Source organism: Elgaria multicarinata, chromosome 11 (assembly GCF_023053635.1).
Source record: "Elgaria multicarinata webbii isolate HBS135686 ecotype San Diego chromosome 11, rElgMul1.1.pri, whole genome shotgun sequence".
Classification (NCBI taxonomy): domain Eukaryota; kingdom Metazoa; phylum Chordata; class Lepidosauria; order Squamata; family Anguidae; genus Elgaria; species Elgaria multicarinata.
The window spans coordinates 33,963,635-33,990,776 of record NC_086181.1 but is presented as its reverse complement, the minus strand read 5'-3'; the positions used below and the strand labels follow the sequence as shown (position 1 = coordinate 33,990,776).

The 27,142-nt window shown below is 54.4% G+C and overlaps 1 protein-coding gene across 3 annotated transcripts; it reads right to left on the bottom strand.

Annotated features, from left to right (window-relative positions):
- Nucleotides 1–814: 814 nt before the first annotated feature.
- Nucleotides 815–27,142, bottom strand: SRCAP (Snf2 related CREBBP activator protein). 3 transcript variants are annotated; one of them, XM_063138340.1, is made up of 32 exons: nt 26,987–27,142; nt 26,460–26,702; nt 26,109–26,294; nt 25,597–25,737; nt 24,130–24,346; nt 23,556–23,842; nt 22,750–22,837; nt 22,549–22,638; nt 21,773–21,928; nt 20,988–21,238; nt 20,735–20,912; nt 20,287–20,423; nt 15,146–15,315; nt 14,856–15,048; nt 14,592–14,728; nt 14,101–14,287; nt 13,766–13,935; nt 12,985–13,334; nt 12,007–12,549; nt 11,750–11,917; nt 10,845–11,075; nt 10,157–10,483; nt 9,755–9,996; nt 9,224–9,594; nt 8,819–9,021; nt 8,157–8,326; nt 7,611–7,807; nt 7,077–7,191; nt 6,603–6,731; nt 6,319–6,501; nt 5,865–5,948; nt 815–5,450 (listed from the first exon to the last, which is right to left on the bottom strand). In XM_063138340.1, the coding sequence occupies exons 1-32, from the start codon at nt 27,041–27,043 to the stop codon at nt 1,437–1,439; spliced, it is 10,215 nt and encodes a 3,404-aa protein (XP_062994410.1). In that variant the 5' UTR covers nt 27,044–27,142; the 3' UTR covers nt 815–1,436. The 3 variants fall into 3 exon arrangements, with proteins under 3 accessions (XP_062994410.1, XP_062994411.1, XP_062994412.1); XM_063138341.1 differs by having other exon boundaries at nt 26,999–27,142; XM_063138342.1 differs by lacking the exons at nt 22,549–22,638; nt 22,750–22,837; nt 23,556–23,842; ... (3 more) ...; nt 26,460–26,702; nt 26,987–27,142 and adding an exon at nt 22,384–22,439.

Sequence of the window (27,142 nt, the reverse complement as noted above, 5' to 3'; positions counted from 1 at the left end):
TCAAGTTCACCTGTATCAAGCTATGATTTGGTGCTTTGTCTGACCACTGCGGTTTACCTTCCAGAAAGGTAAAGGGAGAGGGAAGCCTGAGAGGCTGCATCTGCAAGAAAGACTCTACAGACCCATATGGTGTGCTGTTGGTTTTTTTCTCTTTTTTTTTTTAACACTTTATTCATAGCATTATTCTGAAGAAAGATTACATCGGTCTTCTGTACAAGTTCTGAACATGCTTCAGTAGGAAAGACAGCTCCGTGGGAACACCTCCCCCTCCACCCCAACTGCACCCCCCCCAAACCAGAGAACTGCTGCCACCCTCTAATCCCACTGCGGTGGGGGAGGGGAGGGAATGTTGTGCTCCCCTATACAAAATAACCTTTGCATAGATTATGTTCAAAAGAACCTATTTTACAATGAGAGCTGTACACAGAGGTGGGGAGAGGGGATTTGACCCAACCGAGACGCCCGCAAAGGGTCCTTGGAGCAGTGAGGCTGCAATATACATAATTAAAAATAAGAGAGTTTTCTCCTGGTGGTGGTGCAAACGGTGAGGGCGCGACCAGGTTGGGGCGGGCTGCGTGACCCCCCCCCCACATTTTGAGGAGCCAACCCTCCCCCCTCCTTGTGCCTCAAGAGGGCCCTAAGCGGTGAACGGAATAAGCAGGGAGACAATCAGAAAGGAGAGCCAGAGAAGGGGACCCAGCATTTGGTCACTGTCATTTTAAAAACCAACCCAAAGCCATTAAAAAAGTAAGAGCTAATTGTGTTATAAATCAGGAGGGAATCCCCTGCAGGTTCTTTTTTTTGGGGTGGGTGGGGGTGGGGGAGGAAAGGGGCAGAGGACAGGGACACCTAACTCCCAGACGTGACAATTTATAAAAAGGGAGGCAAGCGCCAAACAGCGTGGGCTGAGGCTTCCCAAAGTGGTACTGAACGGTAGGAAATTCAGGGGAGCGGGAGGATGGGAGCCCTGTAGTGTAACTCCAGGGGCCACAGCTCTAGGGTGCTGCTCCCCCTCCCCCCTACACACTCCACAATCAGGAAGCCGCAACAGCATTCGCTGAGCCAAGGGCTGACCCGGTCACTTCCTCCCGTGACACAGCAGCTGAGCCAACCCTCTTCCTCACCCTGCCCCCCAAGAGCTAGCAGCTTCAGCAGGGGTGGCCCTCGCCCCACTCGGAGAAGAGCACCTGGGAATGAACCGCCATGCTTGCCCTCTTCCTCCTCCTCCTCCTTTCAAGTAGTACTCTAACAGTCAAGTCTGGAATGCAGGGAGCTGGGTGGGGACAGGTGAGCCCCATCGGCTGCCCCCCACATGAACGGGAGGAAGAAGAGCAAGGGCGGGGCGGGCGGATTCGGTGTACGGTGTTGTGGTGGGGCAGAGGCGGCCACGGCTCCCTCCCCGCAGAGAAGTGACGGCGGAACTTCTCGCGCTGTGGTCACGTCTTGGGCTTGCGGCCTCTGTTACTTAGCGAAGAGGTAACCGGGGCAGCTGGGGGGGAGGCGGCGGTTGAGGGAGGCGGCGCTCCGGCGGCTCCCCCAGCTGCGGCGGAAGCAGAGCCCGTTTTCCGAGCAGGGGCAGGGGAGGAGGCTGGGCAGGCGTCGTCGGCAGGCTTCGCAGCGCTCCGGAGGATGCGGTCAGCCGTGCCGCCGTGCTGCCGCCGCCCCCGCCCCCTCCCCCTGCCCCGCCCCCCGGCCGATTCACAGCACTGGCGCTTGGGCTGCTGGGTGCCCTTGTTACCGCTGGACTCGGAGGAGGACCGCAGGGAAGACTCCGACTCGCCGCCCTCCGGCTCCGAGGCGGCTTGCGGGGCGGGCGACTTGCTGCTGTTGCTCAGCCGGCTGCCCTCCAAGGAGCAGCGGCGCTTCCGGCGCTGGGTCTCCCGTTCCAGGGGCGGAACGAGACTGCCGGGCCGCAGGCGGGTGGAGCGGGCCGGGGGGTCGCTGGAAGGCTGTTCCCAAGCGCTGCTCTCGGCTGAGGCGGCGCCCTCCGCGACGGCTGGCTTGGGGGAGGGCGGAGCTACACCCTCGCCGCAAGACTCCGGCTTTTCCTCCCGCTTGTGCCGAGCTAGTCTGGTGAGCGGGCGCGTCTCCTCGCCCTCTGAAGAGCTCTGGTTGACGGCGGGCAACGACGGGCCCAGCTCGTCCTTTCTCCGTCGCCTCCGCCGTTTGCGGATGGGAGGAGCTGGGGCCTGCTTCTCTGTGGAGGTCTCTTGGTCGGAGGTCGAGGCGGGAGGTGGTGCAGCCTCCACACGAGGAGAAGGGGGGTTCTTTGGGGGCCGCCCCCTCTTCCGCTTCAGCGAGGAATCTGTCGCTGGGGAACGCAGAGCAGCTTTGCGTCGTGAACGGATCGGAGAAGGCCGCTCCTGCTTTGCCGGGGAAGGCTCCGTTGCAGAGACCGCTGTAGGGGGAGCCCCAAGGGGTTCACACACTGCTGTGGCTGGTTTGGAAAGAGGTTTCGGGGGAGCAGCCAACAGTTCTCGTGCCTTAGGAGTGGATTTTGACACTGACGTGGGGTTGGGATGCGTTCGGTTCCGTGGCTTAGGTGACGCTTTTGAAACAGAAGTTGTTTTGGGACACAAGTCCGGTGACTCGTGGATCTTCGATGTCACCTCTGGTATAGAGGACGGCCCAGAGGACTTCTGCACCTTCTGGGGTAGCTCTGTCATCAGAGGTTTCGTGGATGGGGATGACAGCTTTTCAGAAGCAGAAGCCTTGGGAGACATGACGGGGGACTCCCGGACCTTGGGCGGCCGACCACGCCTTCGCTTTTCCACTGGGGAGTCGTTCTCACTACTCTCGGTCTTGCTCTTGGGAGACTTATTCTTGGGCGAGGAAGTCTTGGGCACCTTCCGCTCCGAGGTCTTACTTTGGCGCTGGGTGTCAGCCACCTTCTCCTCTGGCATCTTACTCTGGGGCTGGGTCTCTGGCACCTTCCGCTCCGAGGTTTTACCTTGAGGCTGGGTCTCGGCTACTTTCCGCTCCAAGTTCTTACTTGGAACCACCTTCTGCTCTGGCATCTTACTCTGGGGCTGGGTGTCAGGGACCTTCCGCTCCGAGGTCTTACTCTGGGGCTGGCTCTCAGGCAGCTTCTGCTCTGGCACCTTGCTCTGGGGCAGGGTGTCAGGGACCTTCCGCTCCGAGGTCTTACTCTGGGGCTGGCTCTCAGGCAGCTTCCGCTCTGGTGCTTTGCTTTGGAGGTTTATCTCCACGGGTGGCTTTGGGAGGGACCGGAGCAAACTTGGTCTCCGCTTGAAGGACCTCTTAGGGGGACGCCCTCGTTTGCGTTTGACGGGCTCGTCAGCAGCGCTAACGAGCAGTTCCCTTCTGGAGCTGTCGTCTCGTTCCTTGGCTGCTGCCCGGCTCTCCAGCTCAATTCTCCGGCGGGCAGGCAAATCCCGCAACAGGGGCAGCTCTTTCCCCGAAGGGGAGATCTCGGCTTCTGACATGCTCTGCGCCGAGCTGTTGCTGGGACTCGCCATGGTGCTGTTCGCAACGTCCAGCTTGCGCGCACGGTTACGGCGACGCCGAATCAGCTCTTTCTCCTCCACCACGGTGACCAGGCGCCCGGGCAGCTTGCGCAAGACTTTGGCAGTGGGGCCGTCCTGATCTTGAAAGCTCTGCCAGATTTGCAGGTCAGCGCTGGTTCGACGGCGAGGAGGCTTGACCAGGGAAAGACTCTCATCTCCTGGGCAGATGCCTGCGGCTGATGGACTCGCCTGTGAAGAGACGGCCTCAGGGCACATGGTTGTAACCTCAGCCTCTTTGTTTGGGGGCTCATCCCCAAGAAGCTTTCCCCCCATCGCCCCTGCAGCCTGCTTGGGCGACTCGTCGCGGCTGTTGGTTTCGCTGTTAGCTGTTGCCACCTCTGACAATGGCAACGCAGTCTCTGGTGGCAACATTTCCGACTGGGGCTGGTCCACCAAGTTTGAAACGGGGCAAGGCAGGTCTCCAGTTCCGGATGGCTGCTCCAAACCATTCTGTTCCTCAACGCAGGGCAGAGTTTCCAGTTGAACTAAGGAGCTAGCAGCTGCCACGGAGTGGTCTGGGGGAGTGAGCACAGGCACCTCAGCCTTGGGGATCTCGCTGTCCAACTGGGAGGCTACACTATTGGCGGCTTCCAGGAGGCTGCCCTCCGAGTTCGGGGAGGAAAGAGTCTCAGCCGCTGCCCCATCAGCATTATCGGAAAGTGCCATCTCTTGAGTAGCCTCCTGCCTGGGTTCCTCATCCACAGAGCTCAATGATCCTTGCTCTGCAGTGCTGTAACTGGCACTGATGGCCGGCGCGTCCTTTGGCTGGGGCAGGCACTCCTTTTGCTCACTCAAAGGAAGGTTCACCTCGCAAGCAACCTCAGGTTTGCTCTCAGTAGGTAGTTCCAGGGCGGAATTAAGAGGCGCTGGGCTTGGTGCCTTCTCTTTAGCAGCTGGGATCTCTAGAATGGCTGCCTCAGCAACAGGTGGTGTCTGCGCAACTGACAACTGTTCAGCCACTAGAGCATCTTGTACCCGGAATGGTGTTACTTCTGCACTTGGGATGTGCTCAGCAACTTGGAATTCAGGGGCTGATGGACTGAGCTGGGAAGTCACTTCCTCTTCACGTTCTCCAATGCCTGCTTCTAATCTGAGCACCTCCCCATCAAGCCCCCCCTGGGGATAAAGCTGGGGGGGCTGTGCCTCAGACACTGGTGCCTCAGACGGAGGTTGGCTGGCGTGGCACTTATCCAACCCAGGTGGTTTTTCAGGCTTCTGAGGGCCTGGCGTCAACACCTTCTCCAAACCAGAGTCTGTTATTTGCAGGGCACTTTGTGGCAGCCTCTCGCCAGCAGGCTGGGCTTCTGTTTTAGGAGGGGGGCCTCGTAGGACTCTGTCCCCAGCAGCTCCTGGATCTGGCTTCTGCGGCGTAGCTTGTATCAACTTATCTCCCACCACCGGGGCCTCTGTCCTGTGGGGATGAGGTCTCAAACCCCTGTCCCCAGAAGCCTCAGTTCTGTGCGGGGCTGTTTTCGGCACCCTGTCCCCAGTAGTTGGGGCCTTAGTCCACGACTCCTCTCGGCGGGCCAAATTTCTGCGAGTGTTCAGGACCGCCTGGGCAGGCTTTTCCTCCCGCACCAACTCTCTACGCACAGCAGCGCCTCGTGTGTGTTGAGCCACTTGGGGCAGGCCGTCATCCTCCTCATCAGCCACTCCCCGGGCATGCCGGATATTAGGCAGCCTAGCCTGGGGGGACTCCACATCTCCACCGTCCCCATCCCGGGGCAGGAGGCGGGTGCTACGCAGCCTTTCACTCATGCGGGTGCCTGTCCTCTCCGAGGCTGTGCGGCTAGAACCCTTCGCCTTCTTGCTCTTCTTGCTGGAGCCTTCCTCAAGGAGATAGCTCTCATCTTCATCCGGCAGCTTGAAGACCACCTCATCCTTAGCCTGGTCGATGTCTTTGCGGGCAGCTTCCACCTGTTCCTAAAGGCAACAGAAAAGAAGATTGAGCAGACACCCAAAGGAGGCTTGTACCTTGAATTGAACAAGTGATGCCCAGGCAGGCCAGAGGCCGGTTTAGTCTGGGACACCAGGGAGAACATGACTCCGGAGGCCCAAGTCACCTCCTTCCCCAGTAGGATTGGCTACTGAACCCCTCACACTACACCCTGGCTCTACCAACCTTCAGCCTGGCCTGTCATCTCCATGAAAGGTTGCAAGTCCAGAGGAATGGGACTTGCAACAGCCTGAGAGATGGTTGCTGTGTGGCTGCCTTTACGAAGTTACATCAGATGGAGGAGCTGACCAACTTCAAAGTGGAAGGAGACGCAGCCAGCCAAAATTTCAGCCACACGTGCCTGACAAGGTACTATACGCGGCAATGGACGGGGAGTTTACCTCTGCCTGCTTCAACTCCTCCCGACTGATGTCCTCTAGAGATGCCTCTAGGAAGTTCATGGCGTAGCGTTCGATGGGGGTGAGCTGCAAAAGGGAAAAAGACACTCAGAGGGAATCTTTGAGGAAAAGTGCAGGTCCGTCAGTCAAAATAAGGAAAACGGTAGGGTTATACTCCGTCGAAGCAAATTCGAAGGAGGGGAAGATGGATTTGGGAAGCGGAGCTTCTGAAATGATGCTGGCTACTGAGCTTCCTGGATGTCTTGCTGGGAAAGGAGGGCCCACAGCTGAGGTTTAGAGAGAGCAGACAGTGCCAGACGGAACAGTGGTCTGTTAGGGCAGCTTGATTCAGCGTACACCGCTGACAAGCAGGATACCATTCTATCTCCATCTCTTCCAGGTTAAAGGCACAGAAGCAGTGCCACTGGGTAAAAAGCAGCAGCAAGAGACCACACACCTGTTCTACGAGTGAGGCAATCTCCTGCTCTGCCTTCGACATCTCTTCCTCCTCTTCTCTGCTGGGCCTCTCTTCGGTGTCCAGAGGGATGTTCTCATTGAACTCTGCTAGCTCGGCTACTTGCTCTGCCTTGGCCTGGGTGGCTGCCCGGATGTCTTCGGGGTCTTCCGCCTTGCACAGTGCCTGTGAGCCAGACATAGCCAGGCAGAGATAAGCAAGGCCTCTCGTCAGAAGGCAACCATCCTTCCTTCCTTCAGCGACACGACTGGGTGAAGGACGCTTACCTGCTCCAGGATCTGGGCCTGCTTGGTGGCCATGGGGTCCTCTTCCTCCTCCTGGGCCAGAGCTGGGGCATCCCCTTCTTTCTTAGCTGGTTCATCTAGTGGCATATCAAACAGCTCACGAATGGTTTGCTGAGGAGGACAGAAATGGACCAGTTACAAATGTCCTTTGGGCAGCGAGCTACCTCCTTTTGGACATGCTTCTGCTGAAAAACCATGTTGCAGTTAAGTTGCGGTTAACTGGGTGGTCTTTAAAATGTTGCAAGATGCCTTTCTTGCAGAAGACTAAGACAGCAGCTACCCCTCGGCAGTCACTCCTAAGGACGTCTCAAGATCATCCCCAGTGCTAGTTAAGAGACCACTTTATGAAGTTTAGCATCAAAGCAATAGTATCACAAAACCAACTATCTCATGGGTGGCAGAATGCACAATTCAGCCTCCAGGCTCTGCAACAGTGACATAGATTGGCGTGATTACCTGCTTGAAATAGGCTGTGGTGAAGTTGCCTCCCTCAATAGCCATATCTCCCAGCATCCTTTTCTGATTGGCCTTCTTCAGGATATTTTCCTCCACTGTTCTCTCACTGATCAACCTAAAGAGGGCATCAGAGAGTTGATCTACACTTTGCCGCGTGTGTGCGCAGCGTCTACATTACATTCCCAAGCATGAACGTGTCGTGCCCACGTCTCCTTTGGAAAGGGCATTCCGCAATCTCTTATGGCTCGTTCACCTCCCAGAGCACGTGCTCGCTTTGATCCTGGCAACTCAAAAAAAGGTTGTGAATGACCCCTGAAGCCCCAGAGAGCCCCTGCCAGTCAGTGCAATTTGTGGCCTTCCGGATATTTTGGCCTGCAGCTTCCATTGTCCCTCACCACTGGCTAGGACTGATGGGCTAAAGCATCTGCAGGGCCACAAGTTGCAGAGAATACGGAGCTAGATGGGCCAATGGCTAGGCTTCACGTAAGGCCGCTTTCTCTGCTCAAGGCCAAGGGGATGCAGAGGCCGGCTAACCTGTAGATGTGAACGTCCCGCGTCTGCCCGATACGGTGGCAGCGGTCTTGAGCCTGGGCGTCCATGGTGGGGTTCCAGTCGCTGTCATAGAACACCACAGTGTCAGCCCCGGTCAGGTTCACTCCCACACCTCCGCTGCGTGTTGACAAGATGAAACAGAAGATGCGCTTGTCTGCATTGAAACGCTCCATGAGTGCCTGCCAGGGTCAGAAAAGAACCCAGGGTCAAAAAGAGAACAAAAAAAAAAAACAGGGCTGGAACTCTGGATTTTACTTCCTAGCTCCCATCACACAACACCTGCAGAAGAGGGCCCTACATTAGGAGGTGAAGATTCCATGATGGGCCCAGCTCTCTCTTTCCTCTCTCTCGGTAGAGTCCTCAGCGCCTGACCTGTCCACCCACCGGCCGACGGCAAAAGGCCAGTGTGTGCCCCCCCCCATTAATTCCAAACGCAGGGGAATCGTTTCCCGGACTTTTGAGGTAAATCTTTGCTGTCCTGGGTGCTCCCTTCGCATTCCACCACCACCGCCGCCTGCCATCCCTTACCTGACGTTGCTCCACGCGAGTGCTCCCGTCCAGCCGTAAGTAGATGTGCCCATGATAATTGAGGAACTGCTCCAGCACATCCAACATGCGGGTCATCTGGGTGAAGATGAGGACTCGGTGGGCCCCCCACTTGAGCTGCCGCAGCAGAACATCCAGCGTCTGCAGCTTCCCTGCAGGTGAAAGGAGGTTGGGGAGGGAGAAATTGACCAACAGGCAAAGAATTGCCAGAATTCCATCCAGAAAGAATTTCCCCGGCTTTAACACACAGCCTAAAGCAGGGGGAGGCAACGTCAAGTCCAGGGGCCAAATCCACCCTCTCCTGAAGTCCCAACATGGCATGCTGGGATTCCCCAGATGCCCACCACCAACAACAACCGTTGAACATTTGATGCTTTCCTGGGTTTTGTCCATCCTCTGTCCCCCCCATTCTAAAACGATGAAATGCCTCCTGTCACGCTTAGTTACCGTCAGTAAAAACTTTACATTATAATACACTAGTAATTTGGGGGCCCATCCCTGTTGCCTTCAAATACGGAAATATGGCCCCCGAGTGCTTCTCTGAAACCAAACTTGGCCCTCAGGCTGAAAGAGGTGCTCCACCCCTGGCCTAAGCACATGGCCCTCGTCCCCAGTCGATGCCACGCGCGCCCTGCAACACGTACCACAGTCGTACTGGATGAGGCGGAGGTCTGGGAACTGCGTCCTCATGTTGCAAATGATGCGATGCAGGCAGCTGGCGTGGGGCGAGAGCTCTTGGCGCAGGGTCTCCTTGAAGACAGCCTGCTGGAGCAGGAGCGATGGGGGCGGGTGAGAGGTGTGCATGGCGATAGCAGGCGCCTCCACAGGAGGCATAACGAAAATGAACCTGCAGAGACAGAAGGAAGGTGAAGGGCAGTGAGGGCAGTGCCAGGACGCCTCTGGAGAGCAGGGACTCCTGGGGTGTCTTCAGGGATTAAAGCCGGGACGCCCAAGCAAACACAGAAGCGCTTCTCCGTAGCCTCCGAGTTCCCTTGCCGCCACCCTCCCCCCTTCCCAATGCCTAAATGCTTGCAGGAGGAAAACGTTACCTCTCTATGATGGCCCTCAGTTCCTCGATTCGCTGCTGGGGCGTCAGGATAGCCTGGGCCAAGGTCTCTGCCCGCTGCCAGTAGGCCTCGAGGCGCTGGGGGTCCCTCTGCACTTGCGCTGCGTAGCAGTGGGTATAGCTAGCCCCTCTCGAGCCCTTCGGTTCTACTTCCTGGGCCGCCTCCGCCGGCGCCTCGCTGGCCTCCTCCTCCTCCTCCCCCCTCCAAGAAGGGGGAGCAGGGGGGAAGAGGGTGCAGAAGCGCAGCACCTCTGTCCCGTAAATGGGCACAAGGTTGCAGTGCTGCTCGTTGAGGCGGAAAAGCCGGTCGAGGCGCTCCTCCTTCTGCTTTTTCCGCTTCTCTTCAAGTGATTCCTGCAGCCCCAGAGGAAGGGGGGGAGAGACGCTCCGGTCAGGTGGCGTGGAACCCCGCCCCTTTCCCCCATCGCAAGCCCCAGGGCGCCTGCCAGCCGCTTGGCAACCCCGCCCCACCCTTCCCCAAAGAGGCCCGAAATCCCCTGGCCAGGCAACTCACCAGATAGAAGGGCGAACGGGGAGGGGGAGGCGGCTGCCGTCGAGGCCTTGGGGCCAGGACAGACGGGGGAGGCGGCGGTGTCGGCGTCGTGGAGCGCAGCGTTAACATCTCTGGCTCCTCCTTGGGCACTGGGCTGGAGGTGATGTGGGAAGCCATGGTAGGGGGGGCGTTGGTGGCGACAGTAATGGTAGCAGCCGGGGTGACTGCAAAGGGAGCCACCGTGGGAGGCGGGGTAGCTGCCACTGCAGGAGGAAACAAGAGCGCAACCCTGAGGGCTGTGGGCCGGGGGAGCAACGGAAGGCTCCAATAAACCTGACGCTGAAGAACCTGAAACCATCTTCCAACCCTCCAATCATCTCAGACGCAGAAAACCCTGCGGGGGACAACGGGAGACACGCTTACCCAGATGCTGCTCCATGTTGGGGTTGGACGCCTGAACCATTCGCAGCATGGGTCTCACCAGGGCCTGCAGAGGAGCTGGAGCGGGTGTCCTCACCGGCACCAGGGGCTGAGCGGGCAGCCGGACCGGGGGCCCAGGGTTCATGGTGAGCGGGGCTCGCTGGGCCAGGAGGGCCGCCGGAAGGCCAGGCAGGGTGGGGGCAGTTGTTGGCGTCACGGAACGCAGAGGGGGCTGCTGCAGGCCGGGCGAGGGGGACACCAGGCCGTCTCGAGGGGCCTGACGCACCACGATCTTCACCACCCCAGAGCTGTTCACGGCAGAGGAGGGCACTGCAGAGGCAAGGGCAGAGAAGAGAGGCTGCACTGAGTGGCCCTGCGGAGGCGTCGGCCGCTTCTTACTCTGTGACGCCTGTTTTACGCCAGCACAGAAAGGCAAAGCTTTACGAAGCAGAAGGCATAGAAAAGGAGCGTGGTCGGAGTGCGGGGAGCGGTGTGGCGGAAGACTCAGGCCCAGGAGAAGGACACGGAGTGGAAGGTGGCTGGTTGCAGGTGATGGAACCGACACAGGAGGAGGGAAGCGGAGAGGAAGGAGAGACAGCGAGGGCAAAGAGGGAGGCTTACTGACCGAGGAAAGAGTCCTGGCATCCAGCCCCTCAACAAATAAAACCCAGGAATCCTGATACTGACTGACCTTGGGTGGCAGCAATGGGGACACTGATAGTTGCCGTGGAGGCGACAGCGGCAGCGGCCGCGCTGGTAGCTGGGACGGGCAGGATGGTGGGGGGCTGGTGGCCTGGCACAGCCTGCACGCCCACTGGGGCCTGCCCAGCCTGCTGGGCCATGGCCTGGATCAAAGCCACTTGCGCCGGCTGGCTGATGATGTGGTGCTGCCCCCCGGCAGACACCAAGTGAACTACATTCCCTAGGAGGAGAGCAAGAAGGGAGAGAATTGTCCTTTCAACTGCCGGTCGGGCCTGCAGGGGGCAGCAGTGCGTCAAGTGTGCAGGTGTAAGCCCTCCTAACAGAGATCCCACCAAAGACACAGTGGTCCTCTAGGTCAGGCAAGGCTCTGGCATTTCCTGTATCCCTCGGGTCACCGGATGGCTCACAAAGAGGCACCAGGAGCTTAGAGGGACGGTTCCCGCACTTAAAGAGAAAAGAGCCCCTCTCCCACAGCCCCCCCCCCCATTTCCCTTTCAACCTCGAGTCGTCACTGCCCCACGCATGAATCTCGCAAGATTTTCGTTGCTTCCTTGTGGGCCTACAACTAAGACCTCTGAGTTCGGTTCCACAGCAGGACTCGGGTAATGGGAAGTAGAAAAGAGGTTCTCCGTTGCAGGACCAGTCCGCCGCAGATGGCAAGTCAGATGTTCTCTCGCGGGCACTGTCTGCGCATTTAAAACCAGCATGCCGGGGAGGAGGGGAGGCTAGAGCGTTTTCTCCGACGCGCTCGTTTTAATAGGCGCCATGCTTATTGTTGTTATTCTTGCGGCCCACCCCCGACCTATTCCCTCGAGTAATACAGTCCGGCGAGAGACACGGCATGCAGAGCAGCGGGGCGTCATTGGAATCGTGGGGGGACTGGGGTTTACCTACTTGGCAGCTGTCGGGCTGGCTGAGGCATCGTGACCTGGCGCACCTGCGTACCCGTCAAGGTCAGCTTGTTCCCTTGGATTTGGAAGGTGAGGGGTTTGCTGCCGGGAGCGCTCTGGAGGGGCCGGTTGGCCAGCGAGGCAAGCTGTCCGAGGCTCACCACTTCGCCCGCTGCGGAGAAAGAAGGGACGGTGAGGCTCGAGACGGCAGCAGCCCCCCGCTCTGCGCTGCCTCCTTCCCGCCGTCCTTGCAATACTCACAGGGCAAGCGGGCTTGCATGTCCGGCGACAGCAGAAGCCTTTGCTGCAGAGGTCCGGTTGCAAAGTTGTAGCCGGGCAAGGTGGGGACAGCAGGGTGGATGTTCACAGGCTTCATCATGCCTCCGATGGCACCGGTGGCCATGGTGCTGGTAGACTGCTGGCCTGCGGGGGCTGGGCCTAGGGTGCTGGTTGGCAGCTGCTGCTGCTGCTGCCCTCCCAGCGGGGGCACGCCCAAGGTGTTCAGGGGCTGCTGCTGCCCCATGGGGGAGATGCCCAGGGTGCTGATGGGCTTGGTGTTGATGGGCTGCTGCTGCCCCACAGAGGTGATGCCCAAGGTGCTGATGGGCTGCTGCTGTGGGTGCTGCCCCCCCACAGGGGTGATGCCCATGGCATTGATGGGCTGCTGCTGCCCCATGGAGACCGGCACCACACCAGGCTTCAGCGCAGAGGCGGCGGTTGTGACAGGAGAAATGGCAGGGGGTGGGAGGACGGGCCTGGGAGTGTTTGGAACCAGCTGAGCGGCCGTCATCGCCATGGGCAGGACTGTGGGAAAAGAAGAGGAGAGATGTGGAGGGGCTTCCGGATCTGGCCCAGTCCGCCTAAAAAAGTGCTTCTTTTGTTCCAAACGGGAGACGCTTCTCTCAACCCGATTCTCTCACCCTTCCCAGCAATTCCCATTATCTCCCCCTCCTTCAGATAAGACGTAGTTGAAGCCGTTCTGCCACAAAACAGAAACATATTTTCCCCAGTCGTAAGGGCTAGGAGCTCAGCGTTTCAAAATTAAAATTAAGAAATGAAATGACACGCCGATGTCAGACACAAGCATCAACGTCCCCGTCCCCGTCCCCCCCTTTTAAGCAGTAAAAATTCTCGGTGCAACCCTGCAGAGGACTGCTTCGGAACCAGGGCCCCACCGAGAGAGGGAATCACCCTCCAGCCCTTTCTCCCCGCCACCTCTCTGGGACCTCTGTACCTTACCCTGTGGAGCGGAGGCTTGGCCCTGCAGCAGGGCAGTAGCTGTGCTGTTCTGGCTCAGCGTAGGCACTAGAGTCTGGGTCTGCGGTCGGGCGGAAGGCGGCACTGGCACGGACATGGTCACTGGCGAGGGTGCCATCGGGATGGACATGGGGAGGGAGACCGAGACAGGGAGTGGGGGAGGCTGCACGGGCCCTGGCAAGACCGGGCCCGGGTGCGGAATGGGGGCCAGAGCAGGCGCCAGTGGCTCCGGAAGCCCAGGAGCGATGGGTCTCTGCAGGGGGGCTGGGGGACGAGGGCTGTTCACCAGCACCACCGTCCGGTTCTCCGGCTTGGGCATTGGCTGCAGCATCCTGAAGAGGAAGAAACGGGGGAAAGAGAGCGATTCAGCACCCCAGTCCTGGACATCCCCTTCCCCTGATTAGAGCGCCGTTCTCTGGAGCCCCTGCCAGGCAGAACTCAAGCAAGACTCTTGAGCCAGTCAAGGAAATATTTTGAGTCAGGATCTTGGGAACACACTAGCTGAGGGGGTCCAGGCTGTTAGCCAGATGCTGCTTGAAAGAGGCGGAACCGCTTCCTGATGTCAGCCTCTCCTTCGGGAGAGAAAACGGCCAATCAGGCAGAGCTGACGAGCCTGAGGCCAAGGGAAAAGGCTTGGAGTGGCCTCTCTGAGCCTGCCAAGAATATTCGTGGAGCCCAGACTTGGAGGGGGGGGGAAAAGGAAATGAAACCGCTGGTTGAAGCTGCCCACAGAAGAGGAGGCAGCGAGAGGAAAACCAGGTACCTGTTCACTTTCATCTTGACTGGCTTGGGCCTGGGAGGAGGGTCGGGGGACTCCGCAATCTCCTCAATCAGTTTCCGCGTCACTTTCCACTTGGGCAGGAACGTGTCCGTCTCGTAACGGGACACCCGGCCCTCCAAGTTGATCAAATCGAAAATGCCCAAGTCCACGTGCTGTAAGGAGCAGGGAGTGAGGCCCAACCCAATTCCGAGGCCTCGTTTGCCCTGCCGACGGTGGGCCCTATTTGCCCCCAAGACACCGGTCACCTTCCCACCCCGGCGCCCCCTAAGCAGGTCAACCCCACTCTCTCCCCCGAAACCAAAGGTGGAGACACCTGCCTTGAAAGGGTCATTATCGAGGGCGTGCAGGACGAGGGAGGCCGTGTTGAAGCAGACACCCTCCGTGATGAACGGCGAGTGGATCGGCCGCGGGTCAAAGAGGTTGGGGTGGTTGCAGACCTTGCGGAGCTGCATCAGGATGTTGATGACGCTCATGAAGTGCCCGGTGGCCAAGGTCTCCTTGGTGCTGAAAGGGGAACCAGCCACAGAGAATCAGCCAGGCCCAGAGGCCCCAAGCAATGGAGTCCCCGGCATTGGTCTCGAAGAGGGAAGGGCTGCGGAGGGCTGCCCAGTGCGGAGGAACTGGGAGAACTGGAAGCCAGGGAGGAAACACTGAGCACGTCCTGAGGACCCCCGTTCCCGTCTCCAGATGCCCTGCCTGAGAGAAGCTCCGGGCCCCGAGCAAAAGCCTTCCGCAATCCCGGCCCTCGGTGTGCTCCCCCCTGCCACCCCCCACCCCCACCCCCGCCCAGCACCCCTTCTGCGCTTACGTCGCCTGGGCCATGAAGTCGTCGTAGAGATAACGCTGGCGCTTGGAGAGCCGGCACTTGATGACATGCTCGTATTTCTTTGGCATTTGCTTCTCGACATCCACTTTCACCCTCCGCAGGAGGAAGGGCCGCAGCACCTGTTAGCAGGATAACGCAGAGGAAAGGTTTTCCCCGCCCATCCTAGAACTTTTCCCAGCGTGTGAGTTGCCCCCGGTAGAGTTTCAGCAGACTCTGCCAGAGGCGCTCCCCTCCTGCCCCACTCACCTTATGCAGCCTCTTGACCAGGTTCTCGTTGTACTCCTGGCTGCCCTCAATCATGCCCGTCAGCGGGTTGGAAAACCACTCCTTGAACTCGCGGTGCGACTGGAAGACGTGGGGCATCAGGAAATGCATGAGGGACCACAACTCCATCAGGCTGTTCTGGAGAGGGGTCCCGGTCAGCAGCAGACGCCTCTGGCTGGAACGCAAATACAACAGGCGTGTGAGAAGCTCGGAGGAGGAGGAGGAGGAGGAGGCCCTCCGCTGTTCCGAGGCCAACATCCCTTGCTCCCCACCTGTTGAAGTTGAGCAATGACTGCCAGCGTTGGGATTTGAAGTTCTTGATGTTCTGAGCCTCATCCAAGATCAGATACTTCCAATTCTTGCGTCGAAAGGCTTGGTGGTCCTGCAGCACCAGCTTGTACGAGGTGATGCAGATGTGGAAGGCGTTGGGCTTGGTCCAACCCTGAACACAAACAGTGAGGGGGTTACAACACGGCTGTTCGCTACCCCGCTTCTTGCAGACACCTACTTACGACGGCAAAATTGTCCCTTGAGCCAATCATTTATCTATGGAGCCCATTTTGTTCCTAACTCAAGAGTCGGAGAATCATTGCTCCCACATATTTTATCCACAGTTTTGTCCTTTTCCGCACTTTCTAGCGCTTCGCTAAGCCAGTTTCTTATGAATGGCACTGAAGCGGATTTCCAATGGTGTTAGTTGCAACCACGTTTAACAGTAAGTTGTAGAGCAGGGGTGCAGACATCAGTATATTTGAGTTTAGAGCTCTTACTTTCAGAAGCTAAGCCTTAGGAAAGGCATTTCAGCCTTTTAGAACTGCAAGGGGGAGGGACTATAAAATCTAGTGGTTGGGGTAAGGAGGTGGGGCCAGGAGAAGGAGCCACAGCCCTCTGTTGAACCCCAGAAGGGCCAGATTTGGCCCCCGGGCCAAAGGTTCTGCACCGTTATAGTAGAGTATCAAGACTTCTGTAAGTTGCAGAGGATCAAGGCAGAATATTCTACAATATCGTTTTACCCAAGTAAACTGTTTGCTATAAGATTTTTGAATCCGGTAAGACTCCTACTAATTTTGCACAAAAGCCAGAATCTTGAATCAAATAGCTCAACTGCAGGTAATGGAATCAGGGTACTACTTCCATCTCAAATGGCATTAGAATTGACCAAAAAAGAAAAAAGTAAGTCTGCCCCCACATTATGTCTTTAAATTTTGCTAACAGAATTTTGTGGTAGTGATACATTTTGTGATAAAGCGTAGGCATTCTACGCCAGTTAGCAACCATTCAGGCATATCCTAGACCTCTGGCCCACAATGCTCTTAGGAATCCCATCTGGCAAATCTAATGTCATTGAGAAAGAGCACCTTTCTTCCCTGTCACTTGCACCATTAAGTCTTCACACTCTGCCCTTTTGTACCTGCAACATTTGTTACAAAATGTCTCACCTAGAAATACCGACGCTACAGATGCTTCCCAGTTTCTCTTTTGCAACTTAATCAGCCTACTGCTTACCAAACCATTTATTAACACTGAACGTATTATTGAGAAAATGCTCCCACTCTAATTAATTCAGTCCATGATTTCTGAAAGATCCTTAGAGGAAAGATTCTGGGACTAATTTAGTTGTTATGCTTATCCCAAGATGGCAATATTTATGTTGAACTAATTTATTTTTAATGTCAAGTGAGCCATAAAAGTTCATACAAGGGAATATGCTCATTCTATTGTGTTCCACTGTATAAGGGGGACCTATGGTTCATAGGCCTGAAAAGCTCACAGGGTTCCCCCATCCACAATGGCAGCTTCTTCCCTTGGCCCCACTGGGAGGGAAAAGCTTTTATCTCCAACCAGCTGCTGATCAGAGATAAGAGCTTTCCCTTGCAGGGCAGAGGGTATGGCCAGGAGAGAAAGCTGTTGAGTGCTTCAGTCCTGCTTACATCTGAGTAGACATGCTTCCTACTATGAACTGGATTCTTCAGCCCCACTCACTCCCCCCGCATCCCATTTTGGGGGAACAATAGTGGGAGAAATGGTATCCAGGAGTCCGGAGCAATTCGAATCAAGGCGCTTTTACTTATCATCACAGAGGTATACTATTCTATTTTTTGCCAATTTAAATACAATTTGTCTACTACGGCTGAATGGCAATACTTGCAATTGCAAAAAGAAATTGGAATCTAGGTTTGGCCCTGCCACTTTTGCAGCTTCAGACTCCTTCGCTATTGGGAGCACTTATTGAGGCTGATCAGTTATATCGACCCACAATCTATGTTGATAAATACTTATTATTGGTGAATAAATGTGATACACAGAGTCTCAAGCAGAAATGGATAAGGGACCTGGACTGACCCATTTTGACTAATCAGCAGATCGAAGCTTTATATCTGAAGCAACTATGGATCTCAGGTTACATCTTATTCAGCAAAACTCTTGTTCTGTTTCTATTGGATGCCACAATGTCTCTTTAATAACAACATAAGAAGAGCCCTGCTGGATCAGACCAAGGGTCCATCTACTCCAGCACTCTGTTCACACAGTGGCCAACTAGCTGATGGGACACAAGAGGGACATTGTGCAACAGCACCCTCCCCACCCATGTTCCCCAGCAACTGGTGTACATAGGCTTACTTCCTCTGCTACTGGAGGTAGCATATAGCCATCAGGACTAGTAGCCATTGATGGCCTTCTCCTCTAGGAATTCATCCAACCTCCTTTTAAAGCCATCCAAATCCAAATAAGAATTTGTCTAAGTTGGATAATTGCTACAGGTGCAACACAGTTAATGCTTTTAACCATATGTTCTGACAATGCCCAATAGTTGCCTCTTTTTGGGAAAAGGTTCTTATATGGAACACTTTTTAATATTTACTGATGTACGTGGCCTCTTAAATTATCTACCTGCTTCCTGGAAGTTAAAACAGTTAGCGCAAATAGGTTCTCCACACCCTTTTGACAACTAAAGGACCGGTGTCACAACATTGGAAGGATAAATGCTCACCTCCTGTAAGGCAATGGATTGAAGCCCTCACAATGCTTTCAACATTTAAAAGCATGGTGTATAAATGGGTATTTATATGGATATTTGGTCTGTATTTGTTGATTATAATTCCTTGAAAGCTGTATTTTCTTATATATGTGTATACACACACACATACAGAATTCATACGCATGTATTAAAGTTAATATATTCACATCTATGTAGCTACTTTTTTCCCCTTTTCCTCCTTAAGGTTTTGTATTGTTGAAATTTTACAATAAAAATTAATTAAAAAATTAAATACTAGATATTTATCAGGTTTTGCACCTTTTCCAAAGCAATTCTGCTTTAAATGTGCTAATGAATGCTCCATCTTACACATATGTTAGCTCAAGCTTCTGCACTTGTACCAACTGTCATGTCTTATATGCTTCATCTATTTTATCTTTAGCTCCCATGGCAGCCATTTCTTTGTTCCTTATTTTTATATGAAGCAATGCTGAACAATAAGCCCCTTTGTCAAGAAATGCATTTACCTCGTGTGGTCTAGCTGTCTGTAAAAACTCCATTTGGGGAAGATGGGCCTGCATGTACTTATTAAACCACCTGCATGGGGTACCTCATGCAGTTCTAGTCTCAAGGCCCTTCAAGGCCAGAGCAGAACTCTTGCCAACTAGACGGAATGATTTCTGCTAGGCTTCTGTGAGAACTTCTCACCCCACAGAAAGCCTGGGGAAACTATTCAGCCAGCTGGTGATTTTCTAAGGAGGCCCACCTCACCTTTGACAAAGCCTTCTGAGTAGAAAACAAATGGGGCTACGGCTGCCCTTTGTCTTAATTTGGTCTTCAGCTTTGTCGTTTTGCCTTGTAAGTACTGGGCAAAACAGTTTTAAAGGCTGTTCTGTTTTGTTGGATGTTATCCCTTTCCCTTTTTATAAATAAACTTACCACCTATCGTAATTGAAATTGGGTGCTTTATTCCAATTAAACCTGGGTACTTAAGTACAGAGTTTTCCTCTTGGTTATTACTACTGTTTCAAGTCTAGGACTTTGAAACAGGGCTTGGGCCCTTATTTCTATTAAGCCGTAGCCATGTTTTGTAAGGTCTGAAGGTCCCCTGGCTCAGGCTGAGTTGGACATAAGGGGAGGTGGCAGCCTACCTTGCTGGGTTGGTGTTTGACTCGAGCAACCTAGCTCTCAGAAGCCTACACTACTGAGAGCTAGAGCAACCCCTTCCTCCCTTCACACCCTTATTATCTACCTTAAGTGCGTTCTACACCATTATCAAGTAGTTTAGAGAACTAGAAAATATCAAAAGAAAATTCTTGTATATCCCCAACTTGGGGTGTCGCTAACTGGTCTTGCCTGAAGCAGCAAAGACTACAGCCATCAAAATGTTTCACTGCTCTGCCTTTAATAATTGCCAGAGCACTTAAATACAGAAGCATGATCCAATTTGTCCTAGATCCACCACCTTGTTTTTCCCCAAATTGATCAGATAAACATAAAATCAATTCTAGTACATTGTTTATACCTATTAGAACATGAAGAAATCTCTAACTCCTGGTTTCATACAGTGCCAAATTTCTGCTATATTCCAATTCTTTAAGCCATTTTCTGAACTTTTTGGGGCAGGGGGTTATACTTGCATATTCCTTCCTATGCTACCTAGATATGGATGGCAGACTATATTAAAATCACCCACAAGGATCATCTCACCTTTTCAAAAACACCCTAGTCAGATCTAATTTTCCCTTTCCTCCCTTCTTTCTGCTAGAACCTGCAAGGCTCACTAACCACCTGGGCCAGGTACAAAGACATGCACTTAGAACTGAAGAAAAGGAAGCCTCTGAGCACATTCTGAATCTAGGAATTTGTTATCAGTAACAGAACTGAACTGAGCTTATAGTCTTTTTACACAAAGTCAACTCCTGGTTACCCAAACCTTCTTCATTTCAGCAGCCTAATTTAGGTAGAAAAAGTTATTTTGTTGTTGCTATTATTAAACAATAGGGAGTCAGGTACCCTTGCTGATCTACTGCAAATCACACAGACCAGTAGATTCCAATTGACCTTCTGCTGACCTCTTGCTCTAAAACAGAGTAAATGTCCTGGCGTAACGTAATAGCCCCCAAAACCGGCATTAGCTCCACACATGCTACTCAACATAATAGTAATGGGGTCTAGTGTCTAACTGACTAGATCAGCTACCCCTAAATTTACTTAGAAACAGATGGGGGCAGATGGGGGGGAGGGATCCTATTTTAAGACTTTATTGAAGATCCTACAGAACTCAACATATCCTGGAGGAAAATTACATGATTTTACTTTTTCCCACCACAGAACATCCTTCCTTTGCATACCTGGAGAATTCAAACCATTTCTACTGTGAGACGCAAAACCTGTGTTTGATCCCAGCCGCAAGGGCTTGAATCCCCTCACCTGCCGCTTCAGCTTACGCTCCTTCTGTGCCCCGTAGTACGTGAGGATCTTGAAACTGGGGCACCAGCGCTTGATCTCCATCTCCCAGTTCAGCATCACACTGGTGGGAACGATGATCAGGTGGGGGCCCCAACTGCCTGCAGGAACGGAGCACAGAAAACCTCAGGCACTTCTGGAGAGCAAGGCTGCCTCTGTCTTCCGGCACATACTGCAACCGGAACAAATCCAGCTTCGCCACAGTGTATCCACCCCCAAAATAGGTGTGTTAAAGGCAGACTACCAAGGAAGCCAGCACATGCGAGCCATAAAGAGGGTGCCAGTCCACAACTTTAGTATAACACACCATTTGCGTCCTTTCTCTTGTGTGGGCCCCCATCCCCACCCTCCCTCCTCCTCAGTTATTATACACCACCCAACGAGCAAGGTCCTCTCAAAGCCTCTCACCCACCCTTTTCGCAGGCTAGATGTGCCAGCAGGGAGATCGTCTGAATGGTCTTGCCAAGCCCCATCTCGTCCGCCAGAATACCGTTGAGTTTCTTCTCGTACATGGTGACCAACCAGTCGAGGCCGATGTGTTGGTATTCTCGCAGTGTTCCACGCAACAGGTAGGGAATGGGTGTCTTCACCTGAATGGGAGGAGGGCCATGTCATCGGCTTGCATCCTTTCACTCCAGCCCAACCCTGCTGACCCCGTGACTCACCTGTGTCGTGGCCAAGGTGTAACCTTTGGGCTGCAGGCTCTCCGCCGCGGCTGCAATGTCTGTGATCTCCTTCTTGGGCCCTGGGGCTGGAGTCGAGTCGTTGTCCCCCTCGCCACCACGATCCTCATCCTGCTTTAGCAGATACTCAACACCAAAGTCCTCCTCCTGGCTCACGGAAGCGTCTTCCTCTTCCTCAATGGCATCCTCTTCTTCACTTTCCTCCTGCTCACTCTCCCCTTCCTCTGTGGAGTCTAGAAGGAAATGCAGGTTCATCAGGAGAAAGAGGCGCACGCAGATTCCGCATTCCGTTGACGTGCCGGACCCTCCATCAAGCAGCTGGGCAACTTCTTCCGACCATCTTTAAGTCAGCGATTTATAAACAGCTGAAGACAAGTACATCTCTCCAGACAAGTACATCACTTGTGACATGCCCCAGCTTCCATCAAGAAAAATGCAACGTATTTAAGGGCGCAATCTTATGCATGTCTAGACAGAAGAAAGCCTTACAACTTCAGCTTTCCCCAGCCAGCCACGCTGGCTAGTGAATATTGGGAGTTGTGGGCCTTTCCCCCCCTGTCTAAACATGTATTGGATGGCACCCTAAATTATGCTTCAGACAAACACTTTTGCAAAAATCAAAGCCTGCTTTCGAGATTGGGGGAGGGGTAAGGACGGCTGAGGAAAACCGCTCAGAAAAATCCACTCAGCTTTGGAGGTGGCAGCATCAGCCCTCACATACAGGTTTCGGTTGAACATTAGAGGATCCTCTCTCTCCTCCTTCTTACCTGAATGGCTACTGCTGTCCTCTTCCTCGGACTCCTCCTCATACTCCGAAGTGCTGGGCTCCGAGGCTTCGGATGAGGTGTCCGACTCCTCCATCTCAAAGTCCGAGGCATAGGCACCAGCATATTTCTGCAGCAGCTCCTCCATGGGCAGCTCGCCTATCAGCGGGGAAGACGGCATCGCATTATGCCCACAGGCTCCTAGGCGTTCTCTATCCCCAGCCCTAACCACGTCCTATTTGTGCTGAAGTGTCTCCCTTGCTCTGCAACGCAGTCAGCAAAGAGATGAGCCAAGTTGCGGGTCGCAACAGAGGGGGCAGCACAAGCTATCGAATCCCAGCCTGGGACTGGGCTGAAGTGCTTGCTGTCCTTTCTGAGCCCACCCCTGCCTTGCCCAGCAGTTCAAATCAGCCCATTTCTAGACTTTTGTCTGCAAAAATACTTTCTTTCCCCATGATTTTGGGAACAAGTGAAAACAACCAATGCAGGCCCAACTAAATCCATCAACAAGCAAGGTTGATCTCTTTAGTGCAATTACAGGCTCCAGGGCTACTGGAGACATTTCTGGGGGGTACTCCAAGAGATATAGTCCTGAGTTGGGGGCAGGTGCTTACCCTGGCCCTACGTCCCTTTAAGAGCAGAAATTCTGGGAACGGTGGTTCACAGACCTAGCAGACATTCGGAAACACAATTTAGTAACGGAACTAATTGTTTTCAGGGCCCATGGAGCACACGTCTGGACCCCCATTCGCCACCCAAACCGCAATTTGCCTCCGTACCTTCCTCGGCGAGGTCATCCAGCTCCTTGCTATGATCCACATTCCCTTCCAGCTGTTCTTCGGCATCTATTGTTTCTTCTTCATCTTCCGCTAGAAGAGGAAGGGCGCTCTGTGTTACTGCCTGAGAAGATTCCAGGGCTTCCCCACCCCCAATTCCCGTTAACGGCATTGCTAACTCCAGCCCCAAAAGAACAAGCTCACCCTCCTCTTCATTGGCAGTGAACTCCTCGTCCTCCTCATCAGGCTTCCAGGGTTTTTTATCCCTCTGAGTAACAGGCTTTGGTTTCTCCTGCTGAGCAGAGAAGGAAAAGAGCTTTCAAGGGACAGATCAAGGTGGCAGGCCTTTAGCACTGCATGGGCAACGTTGCAGAAAGCAGGCCAGAAACAAGAGGGCCACAGAACCGCTCTCTCATCACACTAGAACCCCAAAGGGTCATCCCATGAAGCTGATTGATGGGCGATTCAGATAAAAGGAAGGAGTTCTTCACACAGCAGTGTTAAATTCTGGAAATTCACTATTACAAGATGTAGTGAGGGCCACCAATTTGTACGGCTTCAAAAGGGGAGGAGAAGTCTATCGGGGGCTATGAGACCCGATGGCTATGTGCTACCTCCAGTATCAGAGGCAGTAGGCTTATAGACACCAGTTGCTAGGAAACATGAGTGGGAGGGTGCTGTGGCCCCTTGTCCTGCTTGTGGGTTTCCCGTGGACAGCTGGTTGGCCACTGTGTGAGCAGAATGAGCCCTGCTGGACCAGGCTAAGGGTCCCTTGGTCTGGTCCAGCAGGGCTCATCTGATGTTCTTAAGGCCTGCACAGGGAGGAACAAGCTGCAGATGGCAGTCAAGGCGAGGGCTGGTATGGGCACCTGTTGCCAAATATCTATTGCCGACGCCTCTGAAAATTGGACTTCCAAAGTCGAGCAGCTGAGTTTCCTTACTTGCAGAATCTAAATGCACCCCCACCCCTAGCCTACCCAACCCAAGATTTGCCCATAAACCAGCAGCACCTTTAGGTTCTTCGAGGTCTGTTTTTCTTCCAGTTCGTCTTCCTCTTCACTGTCACCCTCCTCCTCGTCCTCATTGTCGGAACTGGAGGCACAAGGCGACGTGCTGAAGGAGTTCTCTAGGATTTGGGGTGGCAGGGACTGCAGTAGCTCTTCTAGGGGCAGTTCACTTTCCTGTTTTAGCAACTCGATCTCCCGTTGCTGAGTCTCTGAATCGTTCCCTTCCTGCTGCTCCTCCACTTCAATTGTCTCCTCATCGTCTGACTCCTCATGGGGCTGGAAATCCCCATCTGTCAGAAAAGGAAATGAGGGATCAGACGAAACCCCATGGGAGTGACAAGCAATCCCTTCAGAACAAGCGTAGATTACAATTCTGGCCCACGATTGGTGGGGTGAGCATAGGGAAGGGACAAGGGAGGCTTCCCCCTCCAATGAAGTGAACTTTTAATGGAAGCAAGAGTCTGGAGAGTGGAAGATGGGATGTATAGCCTGTATGGGTACCAGTTTTGAGCTAGCCCTGTGTGGATTGGGGATTCGCGGGTTCAAAGACCAGAACTGAGACGTCTAAGCTTCTGACCTTCATCCTCAATGAGGTGACTGGGAGGTGGCGGGCTAGAGGCAGTAGAGCCGGCATGGGAGCCGCTGGTCTTGCTGGAAACTGGAAGGGTCTCATTGAGGCTCTGGGTCAGCAGGTCTGAGTACTTCTCCGTCTGGCCCACTATAAAGTCTAGCTGCAGGTCCAGGGCTTTTTTCCGCTTCTCCTCCAGACGTGACTGTTGCTTGAACTGCACAACCTAAGAGAGGTGAAGGATTCAAAGACATCTCAACGGTCATCTGCCTGCAGGATTGGCTGCTGCTGGAATTTGCTCTGGAGGTAGAAACTGGGGCTAAAGCCACTCAAGACCCACTGGGTTTTCCAAGCCCTCCAGAGCACTGTCTGTTCATCGGCACCCCTAGTTACTATTCAGGACAGTGGTTCCAATTGAACGTTGAAAAAAATGTCATCATAATGGGAAAGGGGTTTGAGATGGCACAGAACAACTGGGTGCTGTAGGGAAATATATAGCATGAGAAGTGCTCAAAGTTGCACATTTCTTGGTATGAACCTAAAAGCGTAGAAGGGCTGAAACGGCGCTTCTAATTAAGCAAATCCACCAACCACCAAACTGTAAGAGCAAGCTATACAGCTGTGGTGCAAAGCTGTACCCTTACATCATGAATCCCATGTATCCTTGATGAAAGAGACTAGACCAGGGTGCAGAATTAGGGTTTGTTTTTGGGGGGGGGGGGGAGATGACCCCCAGCCCTCCGCAGGCTGTATGAGATCAGATGAGAATGGCTACAATCCTGATGACACTGGGTGCAGCCAAGCCCACCTGTCACGCTTGGTTCCCTGGCCCAAGTTTCACTGTGCACGGGCTCTCCTGGTGAGGGAAGCCTGGCGTGTAGCGAAGCTGAGCCAGCTTAGCCCCTGTCCTTCCTCCCACAGAGGAGCGGTGGGGACTAGATCAGCTCTGCCCCGACTTTGCCTGCACCACCTCCTTCCCACACTGGAGGGGAAGGAGCCGAGGTGGGCAAAGCAGAGCCGGGTGGGTCACCTCTGCTTCTTTACAGAGGAGTGAAGGGGTCGCAGCTGCTTTGGCTGCCCTGCCTCCCTCCCCCATAGCTGGAGGGTAGCGGGGCGGAAGAAGCATAAGGGCACTCGCCTGCACAGGGAAGAGCAGCCGCTCCCCCTGGCACAGGTGAGTCCCAATGCCTGCTGCCCCTCATGCCCCTGCTGGTTATCTCCAATCAGATTGGTGAGAGTGGGGAGGAAGCCCTCCAAGGAGATTCCTCCAGGGGCGGGACTTGGAGCCTAAGCCCTGCCCCCTGGAGGAACCCCAAGAGGCTTCATGGGCTGGATTAGACCTGTCAGCTCGAGGTCCTGCACCCCTGGGGTATACTAAAGGTAAAGAGAAAACTGGCTGGAGGGTTGGGCCTGTACAGACAGACCAGCAAGGGCTGCCTGCTGCTCTCGTGATGCAAGCACAGCTGCCTCGTGTACCTTCTCTACATTGGTCCAGAACTGCTTGACCTCTTTGGCGATGGATGAAGCAATGCGGCGCAGCTTGGCCTGTTCCTCCCGTTTGGCTCTTTCCTCTTTCTGCTTCTGTTCTTCGTGGTGCCGGATTACCATGCGCACAACCTGCATGCAGCCACGGAGAGAAAGACCCCTCAGTGACTGCAACTCGCCACAGACGTTCAGGGTTTCTATACAGTCCTTCTTCAGGAGCTGGCTTTTGGGGCAGATTAGCTCTAGCTAACTAAAGGCTTTGCAGATGGAATGTTTATGGGCCTACATTGATCAGCCTTTCTGAAATAGCACAAGCCTTAAAGGCCACAAAATGGCATCACAATGAAATGTTGAAGCCACAGGACAGTTAGGAAGTGTCCCACGCAATGGCATTTGCATTTCAGAGGCCTGGAGATGGGTATATATGGGTGAAAACTGGCTGAAGGAGATGGGATAAAGGTTTGGAGGTTAGTGGACAGTTCCACCTCGACGATGGAACTCACCTTCCTTGCAACACCCCTTTTCCAGCGGCGTTCTTGGGCGAAGTCAGCAGACAGCCACTGCATCTCCTCGCAAAGGTAATCCCAGTGCACTTTGGGCCGAACTGGCTCAGGCACCTTCGATAACCTTTTCAGGGACCAGAATCCTTCCTTCTTCATTTCCGCAATGCGATTCTCGATCTCTGCCTCCTGAAATGCAGCGGGCCCAAGTTAGGGAGCTCATTCCCACCCTCGGCACGGCAGCTTGGAAGTACCCAGTGCACGTTCCGTTAGCCTGGGTGGTGGGTGTTAATGCCCAAGGGGGCCAAGAGGGTGTTGTGGAAAGGGCCCAATGACTCGGGGCCGTGCGCTTACGTGCTTGGCCTGCTCAGCAATCTCCGCATGCGTCTTGTCCCACATGCTCGCTGGGTCAGGGGAGATGTACATCCCAGGTGATACGAGGGCTCTGTTCTGCGTCTTGGGAACATCAAAGCCAAGGTGACTGTCCAGGGAGGAGTCGTGAGCGAGATGTGGGGGTGAGATGCTGCCGCTGGAGGCAGGCGAGCCTGAAGAGGCTGGGGACACCGGGTTGCTGCCCGTCATTCTGTCTGCTGCAGTCTGGTGAATGCAGGGGATATCCAAGAGCAGGAGGTTAGCATGGCAGCCTTAATCTGAGAAAGGAGTGTTTCTAGTCCAGGAGCGCGTCCGGACAGAACGCGAGGGGAGAGCGGCCCTTGTCCTGCCCCCAAAGCTGCTCCTAGGAACACAACACTCCACCCATCTCACTAAAGCATTCAAAAGCCATGGTCAGAGCTCCTGCCAAGCCACCAGTGTTGTGCAGAGCTGCCGTCAGCAGGAGTCCCTAACTAAGCCTCAGGGACACGCGCTGGGCTTCCCCTCACCTCCAACTCTACCTGTGTGTGCAGGGCCCGGTGCTGTCGAGGAGGACTGCTCTGCATTTTAACTCTCTCTTGCTCTTTGCCTCTCGTCCCAATAGCTTCGTCTGTGGTTGTAGTGCTGGCGTCCTGCTCCAGTGCATGCTGGGAACCGGCCTCATT